This window comes from Primulina eburnea, chromosome 2, assembly GCF_022965805.1.
Source record: "Primulina eburnea isolate SZY01 chromosome 2, ASM2296580v1, whole genome shotgun sequence".
In the NCBI taxonomy this organism is placed as follows: domain Eukaryota; kingdom Viridiplantae; phylum Streptophyta; class Magnoliopsida; order Lamiales; family Gesneriaceae; genus Primulina; species Primulina eburnea.
The window spans coordinates 33,976,112-33,996,645 of NC_133102.1; the positions used below are offsets into that span (position 1 = coordinate 33,976,112).

Here is a 20,534-nt window from a genome sequence, read left to right on the forward strand (position 1 = left end):
AGCCTATTACACAAAGTTTGCACATTGTGATTTACCATACTAACTTGATTTTGCATACTACAAAGTTTATTCGGTGATTTACTCAATACACACTGAAGAGTAACAACTACATATTGCCGCGGCATAAAAAATAACAAATAAATAAACAAATTAATGATAGATGTTATGACATTTATCAGTTAAATAAACAACACTGAATAATTTATCATCACAAAGTTTTACCATAATTTTTCGTCCAAAAGTCGAAGGTTGTTGTTCTCTGCGTACTTAAAAGTGTCAAATTACAAAACATTTACCATACCGTCCATACATACTCCTAGTGACAGCCTAGCGCCAAAGAGGCCCTGCGCCAATTACAGGTCCTCAAGAATCTCTTTATTGTCCCATATTCATTTTTTATCTCACTGTTCTTCATATGTTATAGATCTATCCCGTGGCAACAAAATATTCTGTGAGTGATATATAGATGAACAAGATTCCTAAGGGTATTGATTACGAGTTCTTATTCTTTATTGGGCCCCTGGATTCTGTTTCATTTTTTTTTGGGTTGAGGAGCTTCAGTTTTTTATGATGCAGAAAGAACTCAAAAAATTTGGTACAAACTAAATATTTGGATACTTCTCTTTGCCAATAATAAATTCCGGATGGCCGGATCTCTCTCATCCATTGTCGAGGAACTCTTCCACATATCTCCATTACGATAGCGCAAATCAGCCCACCAGTGAATGAAACAATGACTCTGGGAGCAGTGGCACATAGAAACAAAGATACATACAAAATTCATTCATAAATGTCCTTTCCCGAGGAGTGTTATGGTATCAATTTAGACCGGTACCAACAGGTTTTGGGTGGGTGTTCGAGGGATACAGAACAAATTGGGATCTCTACCGGATTAGTCTGGTTACAAGCCTACTGGATGGAGGTCAATCCAACTCGGTTCCTAAGGATCAAGGACTGGGTTAAAACTGCATTATTAACTATTTCCTCAGATCTATTAACCACGAGAATGACTAACGAGAGAGAAATCATAGATAGTATATGGCCAGCCAGGCTTTAAATTAAACATAATATGTCTTTCAATACGACATTCGATCCATTCAAATGCATATGATGAACATTCCTTGTATTATCACCTTTTGAATAAACAAGAGGGTGTCAATTATAGCCCAACCAAATAAAACTTGAGCATCTCCTCTTATCAGAGAAACAGGGTCGAATTCGTTACACAGGAATACCTAATTCAGAAATTTTAATGATTCTTTTATCCATCCCCGTCCTTTGCTGCCGTAGAAGTGATGCCATAGAAGCCACCTGATTAAACATAAGATATTAACATAAGAAACTGCATCTATACTACAGCAGACACTACATGATTGATTGACATGTGGCAAGAATATTAGGGTGTAAGGGACTTACATCTGCCCGGAGCTTCAAAGCCTCTCTACCAGGAATCTCTCGCAGAAGATCCATAAGATCTAAATTATTAAAGAAAAAAATATCAACAAGAACAAGGTGACAAATTGATACGACCCAAAAATGATTTAGGAAAGAAATAACTAAGGAGACAAGTAAATAAAACAGAATCAACGTAATAGAGTTTAATACGTATGATATGCAATAATTTGCCCAGAGTTGGTACTGTACATGGAATTTCAACTTCCTTCAATTCCCTAGCAAAAGCTAGTCAAACAAGAGAGAACAAAATAATCGACAACCCCAACTCTAACCAACTCCTTTCTTTTTATAATCCCTTTTCCCCTTTCCCAAGCTACTACTTCTAAAATTCTCTTCATTACTGGCCGCTGATTTTCGCCCAATACATTTAGGTCCCTAACAATGTCACCCTCTTGAAAACAAGCCTTGTCCTCGAGGCTGGGATTAATAAGTCGGTTGAGTTCAAATTGATTATCCTTCCTACCACAGAGCGAAGCCCCATGTCGTGCTGCTATTCCATTCATCCCACAAAAATCCAAACTCAATCCGAAAATCATAATTGATTGGAAAATCCAATGAAAACCATACATTATGTTATGTTTCGAAAAACCATACATAATTGATTGAAAAATCCATGTCTTCAAAACTAGTCATCGATGAAGCTCACCAAAATCCAGAAGTCCTTTTTCCCATACAGGAGTTCAATTCTTGATGGAGCCACAATCTGGATTGTAATAACCAAGTCAAATGTTTTGTTTTTGCTTTTTATTATGTCAAAACATTCAGCCCTACCAATCAATGTCCTGACTAAAGGAGGTTCAATTTTCCAGGCATGATGATAGACTCTGGTAGCCTTGTTCACATCAGTTTTCCACCACCATTTGATCCACCAGGATGCATGTAGATACTAGCACTCCAGCCTAGTTGGCTCAATCTGATGACCAAGAAAAACTAAAACTCCATGTCGAACCTCCATTCCAAAACAATAACCAGATTTTTTTGCTTTACAACGGAAGCCACAAAGGATGTTATGCCATTTTCTAGCCTTACTAAGTGTGATTTGGCCAAGGGCTCCCTCAACTCTCCAATTATCAACTCTAGGCCTGATAGCCCATTCCCTGTCCATCAGCTCTAACCCATCTTGATGCTGCCCAACATTCATCCCTCCACAATGAAGCCCTAACTTCTGCTCCTTCATTTCTGAAACATTAAACTCATCCACCCTCTTTCCTTGTAATGATGCAACATCCCATCCACATGGTCTAACAGGACTACATGCCTGTAGTCCATCAATTTGTTCGTAATGTAAGAACGCCGTTACCCATTGGATAGTGCAGAGGCTGTGTGCCTATAATCATCATCTTCTTTGCTGCCAATGATTAAACTCCAGGCTCCAAAAATTGCAGTTGGGCCATGGGCCAATTCTTCTCTCTAATAGTTAATTATGAGCCGTACAGAATAATAGCCCATAATTTGAATTTCAGTCCCAACCCATTCTTGTGCCAACCCAGTCTCCTTCTCAATCAGCTTTGTAATATCGACTTCTTCATCGGTGAATCCAGGAGCTCACCCCACACCTCCTTTTCCTGCAGCTCTTCCACTACCTCCTCCTGTATCAACATCGAGACAAAACCATCTTGATTCACCACCTTCCTACCGCTGTATCTTCCGATTAATTTTAGGACTCCACTATCTAGGTATTCCCCTCTTATTTCTCGCATCGTCTTTTGGGTAGAACATATCACATGGAATTTTGGATTATCCTCAGAAATATTCTCGGGGACTCGTGTGTTCTCCTCCTTTTTAACTACAGTGAATGCCACGGATTTCTATGCACACTCTGCTTCATTTCCTCCCAATAACCTTTATCCCAAACTAGGAACGCTGATTCCATGGTTCGATTGACCGTGTCCCACAGTCAAGCCCCTTGCTCAAACTCTCCTCTTCTACAAAATTTACTTTTACTTTGTTAATGGACGGGTTACTCTCTATGCTTCTACTCTGAAACCGGAGTCATGTTACTCTCTATGCTTCTACTCTGAATAATCTTTTCAACCAATTTTTTGGCTAACGGAAATGACTCTTCATTCCCTTTGAGTATAGCCAAAATAGGATCGAGTATATTTGCGGATAAATCTTCACCTTCTTCTAACATAAGAGTCATCACTCTCTAGGAGCTCATAAATGATTTTTGAGTGACCAGTTCTTATAGCTCTCAGAAAATGCTGAAACATCTCAGTAATAATCTGATTGCATTCTAAATCCAACATGAGAACACAAGATCTGACCTGAACCAGTTTCATGAATAGATATCCTCTTCTGATAAGATCTGCTACATAAGTCTGACAATCCCTCAAAAGATGAAACAATCAATTGGAACACCTCCTTCAGTTGTTCGTCATCATATGGAGCTTCTGGGGCTGTGATTGTAACGATCTCACCAATGCCACAGCTACTCCTACTTTTACATTATCATTAGAATGCTTCAAAAACTTTTCTGCTATCAATGCATTAATCAGTGGTGAAAGAGCACTTCACATGGAATTGGCTTGAGATGTTCCACCTTCGACAGAAATTTCTCAATTCGATCGAGAAGAGATAGTAGTTCATTAAGAGAATACAGAGGCTGAGAAAGAATGTTCCCAGCAGCTGTGAGATGGTCTTCAAGATTCATATTTCTTCAATTTGTGTGGAGGCCTTTTCTCGTTCCTCGACTCAGATTCAGCAAGTCGGACAAATTGTCACGACCCCAAAATGATTTAGCAAAGAAATAACTAAGAGACAAGTAAATAAAAAGGGAATCAACATAATAGAGTTTAATATGTGTGATATGCTATAATTTTCCCAGCGTTGGCTCTGTACGAGGAATTTTACTTCCGTCAATTCCCTAGCAAAGCTAGTCCTTAGCAAAAGTTAGTTAAAAAGAGAAAACAACATAATCAACAAACCCAACTCTAACCCCTTGAATTTTTGGGCCATTTTTCAAGTGTAAAAATGAATCTTTCTGTGGTTCGGAACTCCTTTCTTTTTATAATCCCTATAACGTCCCGAAAATTTGAAGGTTCACGTGAACCACATGCATGTAAGTTATCAAACTTCTTGTATATTTTATTAAATGGTTTTAATGTATTAAATGCATGTTTATTGCATGAATATGTGTTTTAATTAATAGCATAAGGGCTTTTACCAGTTTTCGCGCTCGAACGAGGAACGAAGACCGATGATAATTAAGGAAAAATGTTTTTATTAAATAAATAGTTTTTATTATTTAATATATGGTGTATTTAAATGTGATTTTCGAAAATAGGACTTGGTTGAGTATTTTTACCCGCCGGGTCATATTTTTAACCGATACGCAAATTTCAACGAGTCGAAAAACTTTTTGAGGGCTCGGTCAATATTAAAACGTACCTAAAAAAAATATTTTTCGGGAGTGTTATTGGGCTTGATGGGATTATTTTATTGCTTAATGAGCCTAAAATCTTTTTAACCGCTTTAATGTTAATTAAGGGCCCATTAGTGTGTTATCATCTTAACCTAAACCTAATTTATCAACCCAAAACCTATTTTATAATCACTTGACAGCCCCCTTCATTTTCCAGAAGCCATTCTCACGAAAAAACAGCAGCCTCCTTCAAGTTTCTCCCTAGTTCTTCAAAGAAATCCTTCCCCGTCTCTCCGGTGCAAGTTCAACGCGTTGACATCTAAGGTTTCGAGCGTATAAACGCAAAGGCGTGCCATGAATCTTATTTTTCTCATCATTCACGCTATTTACTGCTGATGTGTGTGTGTGCTTGAATGAGAAATTAATTGTTCTATCATGTAATATCCTTTTTGCAAAGTTTTGACATGACGTATTGTTGGAACTTTACAAGTTCACAATCTTGATTTTGATATTAACAAAACTTATTATTTTGTTGCTAATAATCTACCTTTGTGTGCAGACAGCTAAAACTGAACTAATCATTTTTCGAAGCCACAACTGAAGCTATCGGAAATGCCAACTGATTGAACCAACTGATTGCCGAGACTAAATCAGTCTAACTGGTTCTTCAAACAAGCAGTTCAGTTGATTGTCCAAACTGATAGGTGACACAGCAGGAAGACCTCAAAACCTGGCCAGCCGACGATGTGTCCAACTGACGAAGAACCCAGCTAACCAGTTCAACTGAAGGTGTGAAATCAGTTCAACTGATTAATCAACTGAATTCACTAGCCCAACTGAAGATCAGTCCAGCTGACCAGTACAAACATCAGTCAGAATCTTTCAGTTGCAGATCAAGACAAGCTTACAGTAAATGAATTTCAGCTGTGCGAGAAGGTACAAAACCATTAACCAGTCAAAGGACAATAATGGATGTTGCATCAGAGCATTAAAGACAAAATCCTTCAGAAAGACAGTCGAAAAATCGAGACACAAAGTCCCAGGCGCCGATTCAAATGCAACGGATACAATAAATGAGTCTCTCTGTACGATCAGCTTTTCCCGCCTATATAAAGAGAAGATCGGAGAAGACCCAAGAACACAAACGAGAGTAAAAAGGAGTTGAGAAGAAGAACAGAAAGGGCACTCTCAGTTGCATATCAGCTTTAAGAAGCACTTAAGCCCAGAGAGATTTCTTCATCGTTGTATCAACTTAGACTAAAAGCAACTTTCCCTCTGTGTGTGAGAACATCATTGTTCAGTTCTCACAGACACACACACACACTCTCAAAGCCACTAAAATACAATCTTGCACAAAGACGTTAAACTTGTGTATGTAGTCTTTGACACATAGACGTTAAAGAAGTGTTGGTTGGAAGGTGCTGACTTCAATCGTAGCTAGGAGTTCAGTTTAGGCAGTAGTGTAAGTCCTGGCTGAGTGAGTTTGTACAAGGTTTTGTATGAAACAAAGTCTTTTAGTAGAATCTACCCGTGGAGGTAGAAGGGGTGACATAGGAGCAGTTGAAGTCTCTGAACATCTATAAACATATCTTGTGTATTTAACTGATTAACTATTGCTTTCAAACAGTTTTGATTAGTTGGAGTATTCGTCAGTTCAGTTGTCACCATAACTGAACTGAAGAATGCAAAAACTAATCTGTCTTCTTTCGGTTAGTCAGTTTACACAAGTTAAAAAGTTTTCTAATATATCAGTATTCTTCACGAAAGATTATTTCGAGTTTTTTCCGCTTGGATTTAATTCATCAGTGTTAACATTCTTAGAACACGAGCTATTGCAGCTCACTGGCGAATATTTTGTTTGAAGCACATCAAGGTGTTCTGCAAACGATCCTTCAATTGCTCGCATTGTTGGATATATAACTCACGTTCTCCTTTGATTTTGTGTAAGGGGCTGCCATGGCTAGGTGTCAAGGGGCCGAACATGTTGAGAATGAAGGGGATTAAGTGCTGTAGTCGATGCTTGGTCGGCTTTGGTGAGGGCAGATCGGCTTTGCGTTGAAGAACCTAGGGTCTTTGTGGCTAGATCGAGAGAATAGGGTGATGCGTCGTGCTTGGCTTGATTCCAGCCAAGAAGCTGACCCTATTGGGTCGTGACAGGGCTAGGAAAGGGCTGTGAACAGCTGGTCACGAGTTGGGGTGGATCAAAGGTGGTCGAATGTAGGTGGCCCTCGTTTCTTTTGAGTTGTTCTGTAGTTATTGTGATCTTGCGTGCTTGACTGGTGGTTGCTGGTCCAAGCTGGCTCACATAGATGTGGTCGTGGTCCTAGAGTGTCGGGTTGAGGGCTGGACACGTCGGCTTTTAGGCTAGGATCGATAAAATGCGGTTTGGTGCAACTAGGGTTACAACTTGTGCGCGTTGGAAATTTCCAGCAACTTTTAGGCGTGGTTCGTAGGTCCTAAGGGGTCTGGATTCTGGAACAAGTAATTTAGGGGATGGTCATGTAGGTTCAAGTTAAGTTTTAAGTTGGGAGAAGTTTGGTTGAGTTTCGGGTTGATTCATGTTAAAACCAGGAGCCCAGTCCAAGTTTTAAAACGAATCGTATAAGTTACGGAACGAGCTCTATGTTACCTCTAGGAAATATTTATAATTATGTTTTTAGGTGTTTTAAGGAGTTCGGTTGGCTTCGGGTCGAGATTTTAAAGTCCAGGGGTAAAACGGTCATTTAGGGTTTCCAAAGGCAAAATGGTCATTTTGCACCCGGGTCGAGTTAGCAGTCCTGACAACGCCCTAAACACGATTTGACATGTTTTAAATGTTTATGTTATCATTAATATGACTTTTTATGAAATTATGAAAAATATGTTGCATTCTTGATTTTAAGAAAAATTACGTATACGCATTATTTTGATAAGTGGTGAATACGATGACACGTTTTGAAGGAATAGAGTTAGTTGTGACTAATGTATACGATAAGTTGTAAGGTCAAGGCTCAGTAGATGGGTAATATTGTAGCTGATGTCCCCGCCGCCGGGTACCACGGTTATACGTAGATGGAAACATCGAATAGAACTGATACGATAAAGCTGATATGAAAGTCACAACTAATGGATGGAATTCAATTAAAGAAATTGAATACGTATATGATGATATGTTGAGACATGCTTTGACATGTATGCTTTATTATGTTTACGTTTACGCTTTAAAGATCATGAAATATATTTTTATTACGGTACTTTTCACTATTGCCTTCTATGTATATGTACTTGCTATAACTGTTCATGTGTGTTGCGTATTGAGACTCACTAGGTATGAATGATGCATGTGAGCATGATGATGTGGAGACTGGAGGCGTTGAAGACTGAGTAGGCGGAGCTGAGTGGTGCACTGGATAACCCAAGGGCCTTGCATTTTTCAACATAATATGTTTATGAGACATAGGTTTAAGCAACATGGTTAAATGTTTCGAATCTTTGTTTACGTTGTTGATTCATCGGACTGGTGTTATTTGTTCGAGTTTCTCTTTTAAATCAATAGACTAGGAGATTCATTTCTTTTTAAAGATTTCACTAATTGCAGTTATTTTTATTCAGAAGTTGAATTACCTTTTAAAATCATGTTTAACTTATTTAAATGTTTTTGAACGTGTGTATTTTCCACCTTAGCTTAGCTTTTAAAAAAATGTTTCAGTACAATTTAAAAATGAGCAGACATTTCAATCTTTTTCCCCTTTCCCAAGCTAATAGTTCTAAAATTCTCTTCATTACTAGCTGCAGATTATGGCCTATATCATTTTGGCCCAATACATTTAGGTCCGTAACACAAATGAACTGCATGATATCCAAAAAAAAACTTAATTCATGTTACTCATTTGCATCATTCAAAAGAAAGTGAAATAACCTGGCCAGAGTTTGTGGAGAAAAATAAATCATAAAGAAAGTTGTCGTTCTCCGAGTACTAACCCCTAGTTTTCAACAAACCACCAGCAACAAAATCACTCAGTAGCACTCACTTGCTTCATTGTGAATAAAATTCATGAAGCTATAATTTGATGGGGTCCCATATCATACATACAGATAGCTACAAAATTCTGAAGCTATCAGAAAACATCCAACTCATCAAGGCTCATTCAAATTCCTAATATCAAGCAAATGTTGCTTATACAAATCATTCTGAGGAAAAAAAACTCACTAATTCAGCACATGTCCTAGCTTGCTTAAGGATTCAGGTACAAGCAAATAACTGATGTTTTTCATATTAATTAATTCATTCAGAACTTACCTTCAATCGAATTTTTAAATCTGTGTTCATAATGAGCTCAAGTGGAGCTTGACCAACTTTGACATTTCAAGTTCAGAGCTTCAGAAAAAATAATAGAAATATACAGCTTTTCACTCCTTATATGAAAATATTCATCTATCTCAGAAGTTCTTGACAATTGCAAATGTGTAACTGAAACTACTAAGCTGGTAATAGTAATAGAGCCGATCTTGTCTCCTTGACTAATATAAAAATCGGCAAGGGAAGACAAGTCAAAACGAGAATAAGGAAATGCAAAGAAGTTTGTCGTAATTGTCGTGTTTGTCACCTTTAATAAGATCAAAAGAAAAAGAGTGTAACATACCGGCAGCTTTAGCTTCTGTTTTATAAACTGATCTTGCAAGATTTTGAATCTGAGTTCCCGTATTCCTACACATTGATTCACAGATTAGCTCCATAGAACAACAGATGTTAAACAAATATGCATCAAAGTGGTTCAAATAATGTTCTACATGAGGTTAGAATGGCCACGATTCATGTCTTTTTCAGCCAGCAATGATCTTTCGAGCAGTTTCTTGCTCTCCTTCTTCAGTAAGTCAACAGAAAGGCTCAACTCTTTGACATTCTTTTCAGCCCTGACAAATTGTGCCTGCAAACAGCTCTCATTATAGGTGTGCTAAAGTTCTAAGATACTCACAGGGAAGTTCTACAACTAAGCAGAATATATTGAAACGACTGATGTGCACAACTGTGATAGAATTTATCTCCTCCATTCATAATATGAAAAACCATATGGTCGTGAAATTCAATACCTCTTCACTCTGAAGTCGACCCAACGTGTTGCGAAACAAAAACCTTCTAGGTCCTGCCAACCACAAGCATTATTTTAACTATATACCAAATTTTGGGGGGGAGGAAAAGAAAGAAAAAGCATCGAATCCTATTAAAAAATATTTTTGGCTCCCTAATGCTAATCCATGACTAGCACTATGTATCCTAATAATTTTGCATGATGTTTTGAAGGACGTAGCCAGTTCATCTATAATATCAAGAAATTCCATCATTACCAGAAATCTTTTTTTTTAGGTATTTCATAATTTCTCGATCATACCTAGCCTTGTTTCTCCTTCTGTCTATTTTTTTATGTTTTCTATATCTTGTGGGATGTCACGTCAGGAAGGAAGGATTTTGCATGCCCAAAAAGATATCAACGTCACCCATCCAATTAGCAGTTTGAAAATATCACTAACTTAAATAAGACAACGTAAACGAGAAAGATCAGTCTCAAACCTTCACAACACTGGGGCAGGAGGTTTGAGCAAGGATTCAGATCCATAGTGGTGGAAAAAATTTATTTTTTTATAGATGTCAATAAGATAATGAAAGTTGAGGATCAAAATTGAGTAATAGTGCCAGAGCTTCAACATGAAGTCGTTATATTTGTTAAAAAAAAATTACTGCTCGTGAGCACAGAAATCAAAATACATTTCATGAATTATAAAGACCAAAAAGGAAAAGAAATAGCAGAGAGTAATATATGTGACAGATTCAGACTAAACCTCTTATCAAATTCAGAATTCGCATAGAAACTTCTTCACATTACTCACTCATAAGATTTCAGAGTAAGTAACGTAAGAACAAGTTCCTCACTTCCAATATGGTGATCACTTGTGGCCACTGGTGTTTAAACCATCACAAAACACAGAGCAAGGGGTAGGGTTTGTGCCCTAAATTTTCACCCATCCGGGGAAATGAATAAATTGTGAATGTTCATATATTGGACATAAAAGTGTACCAGTAATGTTACATTTGTTTTACGATGTTTCAAACATCTTAATGTAATTGCAATACACATTATACATAAGGATTATGCAAAAACTTTATTTGTTTTGTTATTATTCACAGTAATTTCCTACTTTGATAGTTTGATTCGTACGTGCCTATTTGAAAGCTTGTGAAGGAAGCTAGGAGTTATAGCAGTTGGTTAAAAAGACATACCAGTCATGAGAAGGAGAAAAGCAGTAACAGCAACTCCACCTGCCAACACAGGGTGTTCATTTAAGCTCACCAATTCATCTGCGTAGAAGCGGGTAGACCATAAGCAAATTGACAGAACATAGCTTTTTTAAAAGAAGTATAATACTCTCGAAGTTAACAAATGAGTAAGCCGAATAGCACAAATCCATCAAATGTTGGCATGAAAATGACATTTTCAATTCAGCTGACGAACCTCAAGGATGTGGATCGAGTGATATTAGGAAACCAGAAAGTTAGGCGACCAAGAGACTATGAATTACTCAATTCCGAAACGCGCTCAGACGATTGAAGTATGAAAATGGAATTTTGTAATATAATGAATGTAAATAGACCTTTAACTTTGTGGAAGAAAGCCTCTTCATATGATCTGTACCAGTTTCCAACTTGGGGTAAAAGATCCTGCACAAATCCTCTTCGTAAAGACTGGAAAATCGAATGTTGAAAACAAACAAGTAGCGAATGCAAGTCCTCATGGTTACCTTGAGCGTGCGGAGGTGCGTGGAGGAGGATTGCTGAATTGAGCGGGCGGATTGAATGGCGGAGTGTGCAGACTCTTGGACGGTGCGGGGCAGCTCCGAAGATATGTAATTTTGCCATGACGGCGGTGGAGGTGACGATGAATCCACCGGAGGCGCTTCTTCTGCCATCTTATGCCACAATTCCGGGCTCCAGTATTTTTATGAAGCGAACTTTATTTGGATTTCGAGTAATTATTTTTAAAAAATTATAAGATTTGTTTTGGAAAATTTGGGCAAAACCCCAATTTGATCTATATATGATATTTGACAAAATGTCCTGTAGAACCTGATTTCAGTACACGTATAACCCATGCATTTATTTAAATTATTAAAACATTTAATTAATTTTAAAGAAGTTTAGTCATGCATATTATTTAAATGCATTATTTTTAATTTAATTACGTTTATGCAATGCACGTTAAAATATATTTTTCGAGTTTCATGTTTCAGGCGATTATTCGAGGCGGGATTGAGGAAAAGACCCGGGGACGATTTTTGGCAATTTTAAAAGTGGTATTTTATTTTTAGTTGAGTTTGGGGGTATTTTAAATAATTTAGTGAGTTTTAGTATTTTGAGCCTAAACATTTAATTAGTGATTTTTAAACTTTTAAAGTCTAGTATGGTGTGTGAAATTTTAACTAAAGAGCTTTATTTAAAAGTTAAGTGTGAGTTAGTGTAGTATCCCGATACCTAATTTGAGTTAATTATTGGATAAATTCTATGTCGGTGAGATCGGAAAGACCGAAGTGGGTTCGGATCGTCCGATCAGGGTTCGGATCGTCCGATCAGGGTTCGGATCGTCCGAAGACAGGTGTCTGGACATGTGGAAGACATGCAGAGTTCGGATCGTCCGATCAGGGTTCGGATCGTCCGAAGACAGGTGTCTGGACACGTGGAAGACATGCAGAGTTCGGATCGTCTGATAAGGGTTCGGAAGGTCCGAAGTGTACAGGGTTCGGATCATCCGAAGTGGTTCGGATCGTCCGAAGTGGTTCGGATCGTCCGAAGTGGATCGGATCGTCCGATCGTTGTCTATAAATAGAGGCGCGAGGCTTCACTATTCCCTCGCCAATTCCGAGTGTTCCAGAGCGTTTTAGTCGTTTCTGATAGGTTTCTAGTCTTTTCCCGAGGTTTAGGCACTAGCGAGGAGCTACTGGTTTTGTAGCGGAGCTGTGCTCTAGTTGGGAGCTAGCGGCATCAGTGGGCTGACTACGGACGCGGACTTGATTCTAGGGCTGATTGCTAGGATCTACTGATTTGAGGTACGGAAGTACTATCCGAGATAGCAGGATTGAGTATGCTTTACTATGTGTTGCATGTTTATATGTTGCATTATTATCTGTCATATGATGCATGGTTTATTATGCGGCATTTGCATAATCATGTTGAGCCTGATTATCTTTGAGATAGCCTGTTGAGAGGGTGCTCAGCCCTCGTTTGTTGTGGATGGTTGGACCCCGTTGGCCGACGGTGGTCAGGTCACCGGTATATCCACAGGTTTATTTTGGTATGGGAGCCACCTCCTGGTGCGACGGCGCAGAGTGCTACATACCTTGACGTCATTTGCCTGAGCAGTATTTCGTTATACCCAGATCCTGGTATCCAGTACATTTTGCATACATGCATGTCATAGTCTTGTATACTCATACTTTCGGTGCTGAGCGTTTTATGCTCACGTCCTCGGTTTATCTCTGTTTTGGACACCCTATTCGATGGGGCAGGTCTCAGGTTGGACGGTCCAGGAGGGAGTGGACAGGGAGCTGGCAGAGGTTGATTTGTAGTTGTTGGTATTTATTCTTGGATTTAGTTCGATCTGGTTGTTTAAGTATTTTTGTACTTACAGATTCGATTGGGTTGTATTACTTGTTCCGCTGTTTACCTGATTCAGTTTTAAATATAAATTTTGTATGCTTAAGTTCTGATTAGTAGGTGATTCTGGAACGGGTCACTACATTTATGGTATCAGAGCATGCATTAAGATTTTGGGATTTAGAACTGTTCTTTTGGATTTAATCTCTGGTAACTTTTGTAGAGAGAGATGTCTGGTTATGACGACGATGCTAGTAGTCATGGCAGCGTTGGACGCTGGGGAGACCGCGACGATCGGGAGCGTCGCCGAGAGCATCGAGAACGTCGTCAACACCGTCGTGATGAGCCTCGGAGTTTTAGTATGCATCGGTTCTTGCAGATGGGGCCGAAACCTCTTTCGGGCGGTGAGACTCCGGATGTTGCGGAGAATTGGCTTGAGAGGATGGAGAGCTGCTTCAAGACTTTTCAGTGCTCGGCGGAACAGCAAATTGATACCCTTGATTTCTTGCTGGAGGGTGGTGCGCGTAAGTGGTGGAGGTCTACCTCTGCACCGATAGTTCAGCGACAGGGTCGAGTTCTTTGGGCCGAATTCCGAGCCGCTTTCATGCTGCTTTACTTTCCGCCAGCTCTTCTGCAGACTAAGGCGATTGAGTTGATCAATCTGAAACAGGGGAGTTTGTCTGTTGATGAGTATCAACAGAAGTTCTTTGAGTTGCTTCCGTATGTTCCACATGTCAGTGATAATGCTATGGCCAAGTATAACCATTTTCTCCAGGGCCTCAATCAAGAGATTTATGATAGGGTTGTTGTCTGTGATGATCCGACATCGTGTGAGGGTCTTGTAAACCGATGTCGCCAGGCTGAGGGCAGTTTGCTGAGAGGTCGAGCCATGCAGTCTGCTCGTCCTACTAGTTCTTTGGGTCCCCGCGCCCAAACATTTAAGAAGGCTGGATCTACTTCTTCTTCATCTGGATCTGGAGGAGTTTACCATTTTGGGAAGAAGAAGGGCCCGTGTCGGCATTGCGGGAAGGATCATCCGACGGAGCGTTGTCGCAAGGTTGCGGGTGCTTGTTACAGGTGCGGTGAGATGGGGCACATGAAGAGAGATTGTCCACAGACGGGCGGAGGATCAGGATCTGGTTCTCAGGCTTCAGTTCATCAGAGGCCACAGCAGGGACAGTCTACTCAGGGTTCTAACCTCCGACCGCGTACTCAAGGGCAGGTCTTTGCTCTTAACCAGGATCAGGCGGCTGAGGAGAACGAGAGAGTTATCGCAGGTGTGTTTTTATTATGTGGATTACCTGCTTATGTTCTCATTGATACTGGTGCATCGCATTCATTCATATCTGCGAGGTTTGCTAAGCGTCATAAGTTACCTTTCACTTCCTTGGACGTTGTGGTATCTGTTTCCACACCGATGGGTCATTCGGTGTTAGCTAAACGTCTAGTTATGGGTTGTCCTCTAGAGTTTGAGGGAAATATTTTAACTGCTAATTTGATGATTCTTGCGATGGAGGATTTTGATTGCATTCTGGGAATAGATGTGCTGACTGTGTTTAGAGCTACTGTGGACTGTTATCAGAAGTTTGTGCAGTTTCGTCCAATTGAGGGCGACAGTTGGTTTTTCTATGGAGAGGGAGCGCGACCCCCGATGCCTGTGGTTTCTGCTCTGAAAGCCTGTCGTGCTTTAGAGTCGGGCGGGGAAGGCTACCTTATCTATGCTATTGATTCGTCCGCAGATAGTGTCGGTATCAGTGACATTCCAGTGGTTCGCGAGTTTTCGGATGTTTTTCCCGAGGAGATTCCTGGTTTTTCTCCCGTTCGGGAAGTGGATTTCGGCATTGATTTAGTGCCAGGCACGACACCAATCTCTAGAGCTCCTTATCGTTTAGCTCCATCGGAGATGCAAGAATTGAAACAGCAGTTGCAGGATCTTCTTGACAAGGGGTATATTCGACCCAGTGTGTCCCCGTGGGGAGCACCAGTTCTTTTTGTCAAAAAGAAGGATGGTTCTATGCGGCTCTGCATAGATTATCGGCAGTTGAATCGTGCTACGATAAAGAATAAGTATCCGTTGCCACGGATTGATGATTTATTTGATCAACTGCAAGGTACCTCTGTATATTCCAAGATTGATTTAAGGTCTGGTTATCATCAGCTTCGAGTTCATCAGGGAGACATATCGAAGACTGCATTCAGGACCCGGTATGGGCATTATGAGTTTCTGGTTATGCCTTTTGGGGTGACGAATGCACCAGCAGTTTTTATGGATCTGATGAATCGGGTATTTCGGGATTTCTTGGATAAGTTTGTTGTGGTGTTTATAGATGATATCTTAATCTATTCGCATAATCAGCAAGAACACGTACAACACTTAAGGATTATTTTGCAGACACTTCGCGAGAATCAGCTTTATGCGAAGTTGAGTAAATGTGAGTTTTGGACTGACAGAGTTGTATTCCTTGGTCATGTCATTTCTAGCAAGGGAGTTTCAGTTGACCCGAGCAAGGTGGAAGCGGTATTGAACTGGTCGCGTCCAACGACAGTAGCCGAGATCCGCAGTTTTCTGGGATTGGCTGGGTATTATCGCCGTTTCATTATCAACTTCTCTCAGATTGCTAAGCCACTCACTCAGCTCACTCGGAAAGATGTTTCATTTGAGTGGACATCAGAGTGCGAAGAGAGTTTTCTGGAACTTCGCAGACGTTTGACATCTGCGCCTGTTTTGGCTTTACCGTCTGGATCTGGTGGTTTCAGTGTCTACACCGATGCTTCTTTGCAGGGACTAGGGTGTGTTCTGATGCAGAATGAGCATGTGATTGCTTATGCGTCGAGACAGTTGAAGTCTCATGAGCAAACCTATCCTGTTCATGATCTGGAATTAGCAGCAATCGTTTTTGCTTTGAAAATCTGGCGCCATTATCTGTATGGTGAGCGATTTGAGATTTTCACTGATCATAAGAGTTTGAAGTATCTGTTCACTCAGGCTGAGTTGAACATGCGTCAGCGTCGTTGGATGGATCTACTCAAGGATTACGATTGTGAGATCAAGTATCATCCAGGATCTGCGAATCTCACGGCCGATGCTCTTAGTCGGAAGGTGAGATTGTCTGCTCTTCAGACTTGTGCTGTATCTGAGATTATTCAGGATTTCTGTTCGATGGGATTCAATTGTAAGCATCGGAAAGGAACAGAGAGTATCCGTGTAGCTTCTATTTTGTCTGAACCAGTTTTGTATTCTAGGATTAGAGATGCTCAGATGTCTGATTCTAAGGTTCAGAAATTAGCTCGGTTGGCTGATGGAGATAATACTTCTGGATTCCACTATCAGTCCGAGGGTCTTTTGTGCTTATCTGGTCGTGTTGTTGTACCGGAAGATGACACTTTGAGGGAGGAGATTTTATCCCAGGCTCATCGTAGCAAGTTGAGTGTTCATCCGGGGAGCAACAAGATGTATAAGGATTTGAGGACTCGATTTTGGTGGAAAGGTATGAAACGTAATGTTTATCAGTATGTCTCCAAGTGCCTAGTCTGTCAGCAGGTGAAGGCTGAGTATCGACGACCAGGAGGTTTGTTGCAAAATCTTCCTATTCCGGAGTGGAAGTGGGAGCATATCACGATGGACTTCGTGACTCACTTGCCTATGTCTGTGGGGAATAGAGATGCTATCTGGGTAGTAGTGGATCGGCTTACTAAGTCTGCCCATTTTCTTCCGTATAACAGAGATTTCACTTTCGATCGGATGGCACGGTTGTACATTCAGGAGATTGTACGGTTTCATGGTGTGCCCGTGAGTATCGTTAGTGACAGAGATCCTCGATTTACATCTAGATTTTGGGGCAGCTTTCAACAAGCCTTGGGCACTACCTTGAGTTTGAGTACTGCATATCACCCAGAGACTGACGGTCAGTCAGAGAGGACTATTCGTACTCTTGAGGATATGTTGAGATCTTGTGTGATGGATTTCGGGCCAGCTTGGCAGGATCATCTGCCACTGATAGAATTTGCATACAACAACAGTTTTCATAGGAGTATTGGTATGTCTCCGTTTGAAGCATTGTATGGTCGACGTTGTCGTACTCCTTTGTTCTGGGAGGAAGTCGGAGAACGACAGGTCGAGGGTCCAGAATTGATTCAGCAGGCCATGGACAAAGTTCTTGTGATCAAACAGCGGATTAAGACTGCTCAGGATCGACAAGCAAGTTATTCGAACACCAAGCGCAGACCTCTTCATTTTGATGCAGGCGAGAAAGCGTTTCTCAAAGTATCACCTTTTCGGAGAATTCTGAGATTTGGACTCAAAGGTAAGCTATCTCCAAGATTCATTAGTCCTTTTGAGATCTTAGAATGTGTGGGAGATTTGGCCTACAGATTAGCTTTGCCACCGTATCTGTCTTGTGTTCACAATGTGTTTCATGTGTCCTTGTTGAGACGATACGTAGCGGATGAGTCTCATGTTTTGCATCCGACAGAAGTTCAGCTGAATCCAGATTTGTCATTTGTGGAAAGACCGATTTCGATCCTAGACCGGAAGGATAAGGTACTGCGGAATAAGACTATTCCTCTTGTCTTAGTGCAGTGGCAGCGCCGAGGTACTGAAGAAGCTACTTGGGAACTAGAGAGTCGCATGCGGTCAGAGCATCCAGAGTTGTTCTAGTTGTAGTACTTCAGTTATGATTATAATTTCAGTTGTACTTTCAATTGTAATTCATTCTTAAGTTGAATGTATTGTTGTTCAGAATGGTCATTCTTCAGACTTGATTTCGCGGACGAAATCCTTTTTAGGGGGGAAGAATGTAGTATCCCGATACCTAATTTGAGTTAATTATTGGATAAATTCTATGTCGGTGAGATCGGAAAGACCGAAGTGGGTTCGGATCGTCCGATCAGGGTTCGGATCGTCCGAAGACAGGTGTCTGGACACGTGGAAGACATGCAGAGTTCGGATCGTCCGATCAGGGTTCGGATCGTCCGAAGACAGGTGTCTAGACACGTGGAAGACATGCAGAGTTCGGATCGTCTGATAAGGGTTCGGAAGGTCCGAAGTGTACAGGGTTCGGATCATCCGAAGTGGTTCGGATCGTCCGAAGTGGATCGGATCGTCCGATCGTTGTCTATAAATAGAGGCGCGAGGCTTCACTATTCCCTCGCCAATTCCGAGTGTTCCAGAGCGTTTTAGTCGTTTCTGATAGGTTTCTAGTCTTTTCCCGAGGTTTAGGCACTAGCGAGGAGCTACTGGTTTTGTAGCGGAGCTGTGCTCTAGTTGGGAGCTAGCGGCATCAGTGGGCTGACTACGGACGCGGACTTGATTCTAGGGCTGATTGCTAGGATCTACTGATTTGAGGTACGGAAGTACTATCCGAGATAGCAGGATTGAGTATGCTTTACTATGTGTTGCATGTTTATATGTTGCATTATTATCTGTCATATGATGCATGGTTTATTATGCGGCATTTGCATAATCATGTTGAGCCTGATTATCTTTGAGATAGCCTGTTGAGAGGGTGCTCAGCCCTCGTTTGTTGTGGATGGTTGGACCCCGTTGGCCGACGGTGGTCAGGTCACCGGTATATCCACAGGTTTATTTTGGTATGGGAGCCACCTCCTGGTGCGACGGCGCAGAGTGCTACATACCTTGACGTCATTTGCCTGAGCAGTATTTCGTTATACCCAGATCCTGGTATCCAGTACATTTTGCATACATGCATGTCATAGTCTTGTATACTCATACTTTCGGTGCTGAGCGTTTTATGCTCACGTCCTCGGTTTATCTCTGTTTTGGACACCCTATTCGATGGGGCAGGTCTCAGGTTGGACGGTCCAGGAGGGAGTGGACAGGGAGCTGGCAGAGGTTGATTTGTAGTTGTTGGTATTTATTCTTGGATTTAGTTCGATCTGGTTGTTTAAGTATTTTTGTACTTACAGATTCAATTGGGTTGTATTACTTGTTCCGCTGTTTACCTGATTCAGTTTTAAATATAAATTTTGTATGCTTAAGTTCTGATTAGTAGGTGATTCTGGAACGGGTCACTATAGTTAGTGTTTTGGATTAGTAGACTATTATTTTAATTAAACAAAAGTTAGTCTCCTAATATTTTAAAACACACGCTACACACACAAATTACACACTTTTACACACACCTGTAGCGCACAAAACACACACACAAGTCTCAATTCAAGTTTCATTATTTTGAGAGAAAGAAAACCTAGGGTTCTTAGCCTAGAGCAGCCGCCCCCTTCCCCCTCAAATTCCAGCAGATTTCGGTCAATATTATTGCAAGAAAACGGTGCCACGTTCGTCCCGGATCAAGCCCCTCTCTATCTCCGCTTCGGTGACGCCGTTTCGGTAACGTTTGATATCATAAGGCACGTATATTCTGTTCTTGCTGTATCGATCAAGTCATATTATGTGTTGCGTTGATTTTTATGCGTAAAAGTTATGTATCATGTTAGTAGTTTGAGCGGATTATAGATCGGATCAATTTCGAGGGTAAAATTTTAGATCTAAAACTCGTTTTTGCTGTCTTTTCAAATACTGCGAATTTTCTGTTCATATTTTGGGAAAACTTTCAACGGCAAAAACGTAGAACTTTTCGATACCTTCGATTTGATATAAAGTACGAGATTTTTGGACGAAAAATGAGAGAGTTATGATATTTTTCGTGTGACTGCTCAAACTGTAATTTTAAGAAAAGTTTGGTATCATTGTATTTTTGAAGTTTTATGTTGCAGGCTTCGTTGGAAATCGACGGGCGATCGTCGCTGCGACATACTAACATGAATTTCAATCATGGTTTTCGTTGGACGTCGTTAGGCGTTTGAATCGGTTTAAAGTCGTAGGAAATCGATTGATGTCAATTGCATAATTGGTGTTGCATTGTGTTGTATAGTGGGCGTCGTATTTTTGAGGTGTTTGTATAAGTTTGATGCAATGTTATAGTGTCCTAAGAAGGGTCTTAAAGTGTTGAACCATTATATTCAAGTGTCAACTTGGGTGTGTAGACAGTGTATAAGATTTCTCGCAGGTTTCGACGTACAGTGGCCACACGGACCGGGACACGGACCTGAGCACGGGGTCCGTGCCGTTACTTT

The 20,534-nt window shown here is 40.6% G+C and overlaps 1 protein-coding gene across 1 annotated transcript; it reads right to left on the reverse strand.

The window, feature by feature from the left end:
- Nucleotides 1–1,028: 1,028 nt before the first annotated feature.
- On the reverse strand, nt 1,029–11,850 carry LOC140823040 (RGS1-HXK1-interacting protein 1). The gene is made up of 8 exons (XM_073184126.1): nt 11,594–11,850; nt 11,447–11,513; nt 11,076–11,153; nt 9,890–9,942; nt 9,590–9,726; nt 9,442–9,506; nt 1,417–1,475; nt 1,029–1,311 (listed from the first exon to the last, which is right to left on the reverse strand). Exons 1-8 carry the CDS (start codon nt 11,759–11,761, stop codon nt 1,222–1,224), a joined length of 717 nt encoding a protein of 238 aa, XP_073040227.1. The 5' UTR covers nt 11,762–11,850; the 3' UTR covers nt 1,029–1,221.
- Between the last annotated feature and the right edge of the window lie 8,684 nt (nt 11,851–20,534).

Excerpts from the sequence above, each read along its gene's own strand:
- LOC140823040 (XM_073184126.1), bottom strand. The coding sequence starts at position 11,761 with ATGGCAGAAGAAGCGCCTCCGGTGGATTCATCGTCACCTCCACCGCCG. Across the intron at positions 9,943-11,075 it reads TTTTCTCCTTCTCATGACTG|GACCTAGAAGGTTTTTGTTT; the intron begins GTATGTCTTTTT and ends TGTGGTTGGCAG. Across the intron at positions 9,727-9,889 it reads GTCGACTTCAGAGTGAAGAG|GCACAATTTGTCAGGGCTGA; the intron begins GTATTGAATTTC and ends AGCTGTTTGCAG.